This window comes from Suillus clintonianus (genome assembly GCF_016758775.1).
Source record: "Suillus clintonianus strain FC179 chromosome Unknown DEU56scaffold_54, whole genome shotgun sequence".
NCBI classification, from domain to species: Eukaryota; Fungi; Basidiomycota; class Agaricomycetes; order Boletales; family Suillaceae; genus Suillus; species Suillus clintonianus.
In genome coordinates, this window is record NW_024539278.1 from 5,967 (window position 1) to 16,195 (window position 10,229).

The 10,229-nt window shown below is 45.0% G+C and overlaps 1 protein-coding gene across 1 annotated transcript; it reads right to left on the reverse strand.

Annotated features, from left to right (window-relative positions):
* Positions 1 to 7,005: 7,005 nt before the first annotated feature.
* DEU56DRAFT_757513 (uncharacterized protein) lies at positions 7,006 to 9,656 on the reverse strand (the record flags this gene model as incomplete). Its single annotated transcript, XM_041350138.1, has 16 exons — positions 7,006 to 7,085; positions 7,321 to 7,358; positions 7,596 to 7,606; positions 7,675 to 7,689; positions 7,735 to 7,742; positions 7,810 to 7,864; positions 7,938 to 7,971; positions 8,070 to 8,092; positions 8,153 to 8,190; positions 8,436 to 8,509; positions 8,569 to 8,636; positions 8,798 to 8,876; positions 8,919 to 9,044; positions 9,130 to 9,297; positions 9,386 to 9,607; positions 9,640 to 9,656. 16 exons carry the CDS (start codon positions 9,654 to 9,656, stop codon positions 7,006 to 7,008), a joined length of 1,056 nt encoding a protein of 351 aa, XP_041206626.1.
* Between the last annotated feature and the right edge of the window lie 573 nt (positions 9,657 to 10,229).

Here is a 10,229-nt window from a genome sequence, read left to right on the forward strand (position 1 = left end):
TTGGGTGAAAACGGGCCGTGGAGACAAGCTGTCTGATCGCGTTGATGAGGGACATTGGATGGGTATAGACGACACAAGCGAGAATGGATGCCGTGTATACTGGCCATCAAAACACACGGTTACGGTGGAAAGGAATGTTTACTGGGATCCTGCAGAGATACCGACGATATCCCGCGAGGGGGAGGAAGAAAGTCAAAGTCCAAACACGATGATACCATCGTCAGGAGACTCACCTTCTAAACCCATCCAGCCGGTAAAAATTCCCAACACTCCACTAACCACCCCATCCAAGATCCCCATCCTATTGACTTCACCAACACTTGAGATGGTCACGAAACACGTCAGGAAGCCCAGCCAATGAGTCCTTGACATTATTGGAAATAAAGGCCCACTCCCCAAAGGCATCCAGTTGCCAACCAAAGAAGTTGTTGAGGAAGGAGACGAGTCCAGAGTGGAAACAGCCACCGAAAAGCTAATGGCCATCCTGGAAGCGAAAGACGACATCACTGAGCAAGCATTAGCATTAAGTGAATTCACAGCTGACGTGGAAGCCTTAGAACCTACCTCATTGGCCGAAGCAAAAAAGCCCCCAGATTGGCCTCAGTGGGAGGCTGGGATCTGTGAAGAGTTGATGACATTCCAAACTGTGGGCACATGGGAGCTTGCAGAACTCCCTAACGGTGCGAACCTCATCGGGTCAAAGTGGGTTTTTTGGGCCAAGAAAGATGCTGCGGGAAACATTGTCCGCTACAAAGCTCGATTAGTTGCGCAAGGATACTCACAGGTTCCAGGCGTGGATTATTTTGACACTTACGCCCCTGTAGCAAATCTTGCATCCATCAGGACTATTCTAGCACTCGCAGCACGACTAGATCTCGAACTCCATCAGATCGACATTAAGGGGGCTTATCTCAATGGAGAACTCACCACGGACGAAGTCATATATATGCGCCAGCCCCCCGGATTCAAGTCATCAGAGCATCCAAATAAGGCCTGTCAATTATGCAAAACTCTGTACGGGTCGAAACAGAGTGGACGTAGGTGGTATCAAAAGCTAGTGGAGATCTTGGTAGAGAAACTCGGACTTACACGATCAGGCTGTGTTTTTCTCACGGTCTGCATCTGGTGAGCTAACAATCGTTGTTGTTCACGTTGATGATTGCACCATCGCCACATCTTCAATGGAGCAAGTCAAACTGCTCAAGGACCGTATCCGCACCTATGTCAAAATCACAGATTTGGGAGAACTACACTGGTTGTTGGGTATTGAGGTAACCCGCAACCGAGACCATCACACTCTTTCCTTGTCGCAAAAACCCTATTTTAACTCCATTATATGACGATTCAATTTTGAGGAGCTAAAGCCGGTCTCTAATCCTATGGAACCAAGCGCTAAACTGCACTCTGGGCAGTCACCATCCACAGGTGCTGAATACACCACCATGCGGCACGTTCCTTACAGAGAGGCCGTTGGGTCACTTATGTACGCCTCACTCGGCACGCGTCCAGATATATCATACGCCGTAACAACCGTATCTTGTCTCTCCGCAAATCCTGGACCATTGCAATGGGATGCCATGCGCAGGATGTATCGCTATCTTCTGGGAACCACTGATCTAAAGTTAACGTATGGTGCAACGGAGAACTCATTGGTCGGATATGCCAATGCAGACGGGAGCATGGCAGAGGATAGATGGGCGGTATCTGGGTATGCATTCCTCATTGATGGAGGGGCTGTATCTTGGTCATCAAAGAGACAGGAGATCGTGTCGTTGTCCACTACAGAGAGTGAATATGTCGCTGCAACACACGCTACCAAAGAAGCACTATGGTTGCGCTCGTTTATCGGACAACTATTCGAACCGTTTATTGAACCCATTACCCTTTTCTCCGACAACCAATCAGCAATCGCCCTAACGAAAGATCATCAGTATCACGCTCACATGAAACACATCGACATTCGATTCCATTTCATTTGTTGGGTCATTGAGGAAGAAAAGCTTAGACTCATCTTTTGCCCCACCGCCGACACACTTACCAAAGTGTTACCATCCCCGAAGGTCAAGGACTTTGTGTCTCAACTCGGACTCCATACGGCTTGAGGGGGAGTGTTGGAATTCAGAGGCTGTGCAAGCCCGCACTGAGTCTTTTCGATTGAACAAAGTACATGTTTCATTTCTATTGTATTCCACTTGTCATACTCGCACTATTGTGTGCTCTTGTTACACCTTTTACTTTTGTTCCTGACTCACACATTGATTCGTTCGTACAAGAGCACTTAGTCTATATAATTAGCTACAGTTGCAGACTACCACCTCAGATGTTTGCCTTCACGCACACAACTGAGGTGAGATACTTATCTTTTCACACATATTTACCTTTACTTACTTCAAGTAGAGTGTCCGTTATTCACAGGTGAATACAAACAGACATTTGCCTTTGTGCGCACGACTGAGAGTGTCCGTTATTCACAGACCCGCACAAGTGTATTAATCTAATAGTATATTGTTTCTTGCACCATACTGCAGGGATATGTCGGAAATTTCCCAAGGCGGTTGCCACTACGTGCCTTTGAGACTTGGTTCTAACCATATTGATACCGAGTCGAGACATTCATACCTAAGGTCTACGAGTCCACACTGTTAAGACCGTGTTCAACGGGTCGGACCGGAGGGGCTTAGCTTCAGCTCGTGCGCTGCGCTCTTTACCCGAGTACGTGCCCCTAATTTACAGGGGGTTGGATATTGTCGGCCAAAGGGTATAGACGGGCCGGACGAGAGAGAGAAGACTACCCAAGACTTCGTCCGGGTAGAAACTAACAAGGTACAGACTACCCGAAGGTAGAGGCGGAGGTATTTAGCCTTAGGGATATAATCCCAAGGCTCGGAGGATCGGACTAGGATAATAATCCCAAGAGCCGAGAGGACACGAGGATTGAACAGAGTCTAAGTTAATATTTGAACTGAGGAAATACTACGGGTTACAAAGGGTTTATATACTGTAGTGTATCCGACGGGTTTCCGGCCGAAGCGCAGTCTTCGGATCAGAGGGCTATGTAGAAAATGTACTAACGGATATGAACTGCTGTGGACGATCGAGAATGGAGCCGGAGATTAAATGAAACAGGGGGGACAAGTTAAATGAAAGGGAAATGAATAGACTAATGGACGGATCAGAATGAACCCGGATATTAACTGTCAGAAGGATCCGGGCATATAGGGGCATCAAGAAGCATATACAAATGGGGACACGGGGAAATGAATTCTAGAATGGAACCGAGAGAACGGACGGACCGGACCGGACGAGAAGCTTCAGGTACGGAATATGACACACACCCATTGTGCCACAGGAAGGCAGCGGAGCACTTCGTGCTCCTTTGGGAGGTGCCTGCAGCACCTCGACTCCTTATTAATAATCATAGCAGGTTTTGAAATATATTATTTTTTTAAGATCATAATTTGAATTTAAATTTTTGTATACTTTTATAATTAATAAAAACTATCATACATTGCACAAATCCTGCTGGCAGAGGAATCAGTCTCACATTTTGTGCTATCGTATAATTTATTGATTCTCCCCGTCTCCCGTCTCCCGTCTCCCGCATTCTCCTGTTCTCCTTTCTCCCATTCTTCCAATCTCTTGCTCTCCCACTCTCTTGTTCTCCCAATCTCCTGTTCTCTTGTCTCCTATCTCCCATACTCTTGTTCTCCTGTCCTCAGATCCCAGAAAATTTGATTCTCCATTACTACCTTCAAATTTGAATTTTCAATAATTATCATATATATACACACAGGCTACATAAACAACAGTCGCGCAAAACACAGGGGTGCTGCCCATTTATGAATGAAGAAGTGGAACTGAGTTGGTGCTTGAAAAATCCACGCAAGAAAACCACTTGAGTTTCCACATCAAGGATTAAGCAAGCTAAGTATTCCCATGTGGCCTTTGGCGAAATACACAAAAACCATGCGAGCTGGTGAGGACCGTTCCCACCAGCATTGGGCCATACTTTATAGATATTCACACCCAAGTTGTGTCATTGAAGGCAAGTCACAATATTGATACTGAGTTGCGACATCATTTATGTATTTTATTATACATCTGATTCAGATCATACTATCACACTTCTGTGGCATTGCTTAGATGGTCAATGCTTCTTCCTGCAATGCCATCCATGACTCCCACAATAAGTGGGAGAAGGGTTTTGTCAGTCACAAATGTCTGCTCTGTCTGTAAAGTCTCTGCATCATGGGAAACTTGCTTACATTGCCTTGTTCACAACAGGCGTCCACTCCAGCAAATGACTCGGCATCTGATTCTCTTACTTACCACTTAGGCGACACAGGCATGAGGCAAGCGGAAGGCCACCAACTATCTGGAGAGTTCCAATGTCCCCAAGAAGAGCTGGGATGAAGTTGGGTCCGATGAAGAAGGCACTGACAACAAGAGTGAAAACAGGCAGGTAGATGAGTACAGATTACAAGCTATGGAGGTGACAGGCAACTAGGCCCATAAATTTTCACAATTTTGTCAAAATCACACACCATGTGATGTATGTTTCCTACTGTATACTATGCCTTTGTCTCTACTTTGTAATTTTGCGTGCATAAACTTGAGGGCAGATTAGCATAACAGAGTGTGCAACACCATATAGGGCTCTGTGAATGATGCTCATGCACATGGCAAATTGCCTGTTTAATAAGTGAGTCGGGGACCAACGCTTGCGCCGCTTTGATTTCATATTTCAGCTTTCATTCATCTATCACCCACTGCCCTCAATCAGTGTTTTGCTTGACATGGCAACCTGCAAGATCCAGCAACAATAATAATTATGACCCACAGATCTGTCGTTATCTTGACTGCACTGAAAAATGCAATCAGTTCGACCTTGCCACTAACCTTTTGGATCATTCACAGCATGAGTATCTGGGAATTTTTGGAGATATATTTGTTGAGGAGGATGATGAGATTGATGATAATGCAAATGACTTTCCTGCAGAGCTACTGTCCCCAACTCAAAGACCTGGACAACCACGTCCTATCATAAATTACTTTTTGATCACCAAAATACTCCAACACAAGAAAATTAGATTGGTACCCATCCTACTACATTCTTTTATCATCAGGTGCACAGCTCTTCATCTGTCTTACTGTCCATCCATCAGGAATGCCACTATTGATGAAATCACCATCATGTTTGGCCCACTGGACTTGCGGCCAGCTATCACTAATTTTCTTCACCATGAGGTGACTCATGGTAATCACAATCACTTGGTAGGTGATGCCCAAGACACTGCACCCAAGATGGCCATTGACATACCCGAGTCTAACTTGGAGTTGGACTCGGAGAGGCCTCCCTAAGGACCCCCTCAGCTAGACATACCCCAAGACCCTCTTCACTATCCCTTGTCAAAACTGATCGACAGGATCACAATTAATGATTATGCATACAACATTCTCAGAGTTCTGTTTTCTAGTCAGGAGCTCGTTGGTTGCGGCACTGTCTGTTATTTAGCCAGGAGGGATGAGATAGAATACATTATCAAGGACCATTAGGTTCTTGGGGGTAAATATGTCGTGCTAAATGAAGTCAACATGCTGCAGGAGATGCAAGGGGTCCGTGGTGTGCCAGAACTGGTATTCTGTGCAGGTAACCCGTGGGTATTTTCAGCTGTACCCCTACCCCTACCCACAAAAACCCGTACCCCTGGCCAGGGGTATGGTTTTTTCACGGGTAGAAAGTTTTTGTTAGGGGTACACCCCTACCCGTACCTGTGGCAGGTAACCTGCGGGTATTTGTAGTACACATTGTAGAGCTTGATCGGGCGATTTCGACGGTGGTCTGATCATGTCAAACAGTTAAGATTTGAGCAAGATATGAGCATTACAAGATAGGATCACATAGTTAAGGAAAATGTGAATGTTGTTAAATGACTTAGGTGTCTAATCTGAAGCTAGTGTTATCTTGATTATCTTGTCAAACACTTGAGGTCTGGTTAATGTATGAGCTGTCCTTTCATTTTGCGTCCTTTTCTTATAATGATCATATCTTGCTCAAATCTCAACTGTTTTGCATGATCAGACCACTGTTGAAATCACCTGATCAAGCTCTACAATGTGTACTACAAATTTCCGCGGGTTACCCACCACGGGTATGGTTTTTTTGCAGGTTAAATATTTTGTACCCCTACCCATACCCTCCAAAAAACCGTCCAAAAACCCACGGGTTACCCATACCCCTGCATATCACTAGCCAGAACTAGTCTAATATTGGCTTGTCAAGATTGTGCCTGGGAAGTCGATGAAACCATGAACTATCAATACAAGGTTGTTGGAAGTATCAAAGGCACCTCTCATACACACATTCATTTGGTCTTGAAGCTCCGTGCACGACCTTTGCATGTGTTCCGAACCAAAGTAGAGTTGATAGGTGCTCCTCAGGACATTGTCAAAAGTGCACACTGTATCTGATCTGTCTTTTACATTCCACTGACTTATTTCTCAGTTCAACAGACAGCAGGTGAGGAACACAGAATTCTTCACCATGACTATAGGCCATGTCAGGAATCAAGAGCAAAGGTGGCAAAATGCCATGCACACATGTTCAGTATGAAGATATACAGTTCCTTCAGCAATTGCCATAACAGACAATGTTTTCAGTGCATTTTCGGCACTAGTACACAAACATAGAAATGTTGCAGTTAATATTTTACAGGGCGCTGGGGTCGACCACCACTTGTAGATGGATAGAACATGAGATCATTGCTGATGAGGTTATGCAAATACCAGAAAGTCCTGTGGTCCATACTACTGTAGTATTTCATTCAATTTGACCCTTCAACATTTTGACAGATTTATGTGTGACCTGTGACACACCTTACATTTTGTCAATCTTAATGGCATGCTTAGAAATTTAGTAACCCTAATTTCAGTCTAATGGTGAGGAACAGAGAGGATTTGCGAGTTTCAAAGCCTTTGCATGAATCATGTCAGAGGAACCAGCAGTCAGCCCAACTTTTCATTTCTTACACCCTCTTTTGGAGCCTCCACATGATGTTCTGCAGCAGCTGCTCCCAGACCATGGTCTTTTCATTAAATTCCCATTTCTAACCATCTCATATGCAAAAACCAGTTCCCTGCCAGATCAATTTTTTTCTATGGATCAGCCAACAATCATGGACATCGTAAAGCTTCGTATTATCCCAATCCCCTTCCCATCCACCATAAAAACACTTATGGAACAGTGCTCAAGCTTCTTGCAAATGGGAGCAAAGTCATTGACTTGTCCTCATGCACCTGACTGCCCTGGAGCATACTTACCAATCTGGACACTCTCATACTGGTGTGAGGTGGTGGAGCTGCAACACAAGTACCTAGTACCATGGATTCATGCTGAGGAAACCCTTCAGAAGCATGGAGACAGACCGAGAAGCAGACTCACAAGTTGATTGAGAGTGTTTACAATGCTCTTGGCTCAATTTTATGGTTTGGCAATGTCAAAGGGTTCAAAAATTCAGAGCCAATTTGAAACATTGCAAGATATGCAACTGATTAATGGCAGTCCAATGTCCATGAAAATCAGATGATTAACTTACTTTGTCATGACCTTCAGATTCATCAAAATAGTTAGCTCACAAAGGACTGCAGAGACATAGCAAATTACCGACCAATTACCTTGCTGAACAGGGACTACAAAGCCTTTACAAAGGCACTAGCGCTCAAGCTCGCACATACCGTCCCATCTATAATACACAAAAATCAGGCAGGTTTCATTCCAGGAAGAAGCATCACAGACCAAATTAGACTTACTCAAATGATTATGGAATATACTGAGACAAGTGAAGAAAATAGTGTGATCATAGTGCTAGACCAGGAGAAAGCATATGATAAGATCACACATGAATATCTGTGGAAAACATTGGCTAAATTTGACCTACCAGAAAACCTAATAAGCACCATGCAGTCCCTATACTGCAGCGCTGAAACATCAGTAATGATCAATGGAGAAATAAGCACAAAATTCAGAGTAACAACAGGGGTAAGACGGGGAGACCCCCTGTCGTGCTTACTGTTTGATATCGCCATAGAACCCCTAGCCGAAATGTTAAGACAATCAAACCTCACTGGATTTAAAGCAAAATAAATGGCTCACGGCATTGTTGTAACGATGTTTGCCGGTGATACTACAGTCTATATGACTAAACAAGACGACTTCAATGTACTCAACAACCTCCTAGAATGCTGGTGCGAGGTGTCAGGGGCAAAATTCAACACATCTAAGACAGAAATCATACCGATAGGCACGAAAGAATACCAACAAAAAGTTTCACAACAAGATAGCTAAATAACACACAAGAAACCTTGCTGGAGGGAATTGAAATAGCCAAAGACGGCAAAGCAACAAGAATCCTAGGGGCATGAATAGGCAACAATACTGAAGAGCAAGCCATCTGGTCCCCAATACTGGATAAAATTGAAGCCGCTCTCAATTGATGGGAGAAATGGCATTCTACAATAAAAGGAAGGAAGATTATTATACAGCGAACAGTTGGAAGTATGACACAGTACCTTACTACCACCCAAGGAATGCTGAAAGATATTGAAGATGCCCTGGTATCCAGAGCTTGGAAATTCACCTGGGATAGCGGAGACAACAATTCAGTAAGCATGAACATATTATACTCCCCAGTCACAGAAGGCGGGAAAAATATACTGAACCACGAACTCGAAACGAGGCCATTGAGCTCAAATGGCTCAAGAGACTACTTGCCCTATGTGCCAAGCACCTGCAGTGGACCTTTTTCACAAATGAGCTCATAGCTGTGGTGGCCAAAAACACCCCAGTTGTCAAACCAAGTGCCAAGGTCAATTCATTCCTACAAACATGGTCACCCTCAATGAAAATCATCTCAACTCACCTGAGACGTATACTCAAAACAGCTAAGAAACACAATGTGAGATGGGAAGCAATCTCAATAGCTCCAGAAGTCGCAAGACAGCTGCCAGTATGGTTCCACATAGGAGCCTCAGAGACCTCAAAGAAACTAAACAATAATCTATACGTGAACTGCCTGAGAGAAAACTACACAATCACCTTGGTAGGCCAACTAGAGACAATTGCAAACCGACAGTCTCCTTGTGTGATGCTGTGCGCTGTGCTCTTCCAAGGCGGTTGTGGCATGATCAAAGGACGTGGTGAGACCCTTGGAGAGTCCCTGTATCTCAGAGCCCACTTGCTGGACGGCCTCAGGCATGCTGATGTGGGCAGATTTGATGGACCAGCCTGATGCTGATGGACTGATGATGGACTTGGAGAAATTGGGGGGGGGGGGGGGGGTGAATGAGTGTTTGCGAGTTGTTGTTGTTGTTGTGGTCATCTTTGCACTTCCCCTTGCACTTCCCCTTAGGCGATATACCGGAGACCAAAATTAGCATGGTGGAAGATGCTCCTGGTGTTGAGGGAACAAAGGTAGGTTGGCTGGCAGGATTGAAGAAGGAGGGGTCCGAGATCATCAAGGTGTCGCTGTCCTTGTCAGAGGTTTCACCGGCACCACTCTTGAGACTCTCTAGTGCTTGGGACTGCTCCAGTGCATCACCTTCTTGGAAGCTGAAGGCGTGGCTAGTCACACTTGCACGCACCTTTGAGTTGGGGCCATGTTGAAGCAGGGGGTGATATGTGTGACTGCCATGCGCCTTTGACGGCAGGATGGCGTTCATCTACTCATATGGTAACCACCCCTTGCTTTTGAAGCTCTTCGCAAGGGGGATTTCCTGGATTGAAAAGTTAGTGGTACTAGTAAAAACAGTAGATAGAACTTACCCTAACAAGATCCGCCCAAACAGACTCTGACTCAGGTGTGATGTTGGCACCAAGCTCATTGCTCCATGAAATCCCAGAAAAGTTTGCAACCCAGTTGACAACTGAATAGGTGGCACACTTCTTGAGTCATTTTAGTACTATAGGAGGACAGAGGGAGCACAAAAAAATACCCTAGCCCATTTCTGTTAACACACTTTAGCTGTTTTCACCACACCGCTTGTGGTGGTGTGTACTACATTGCCGGCAGCCTGCGTCTAAAACATCTTGTCAAAATTGAGTCCGTCACCCCCTTTTTTCTTTATGGGTGGTGACATAGTTGAGAAGACGTAACTCGTCAGTGCTTGACAAGTGACATCTTTCAGCTTCCTGGCCCACTGATTCACCCCGCTTCTTCTCATCTGTTGCTTTT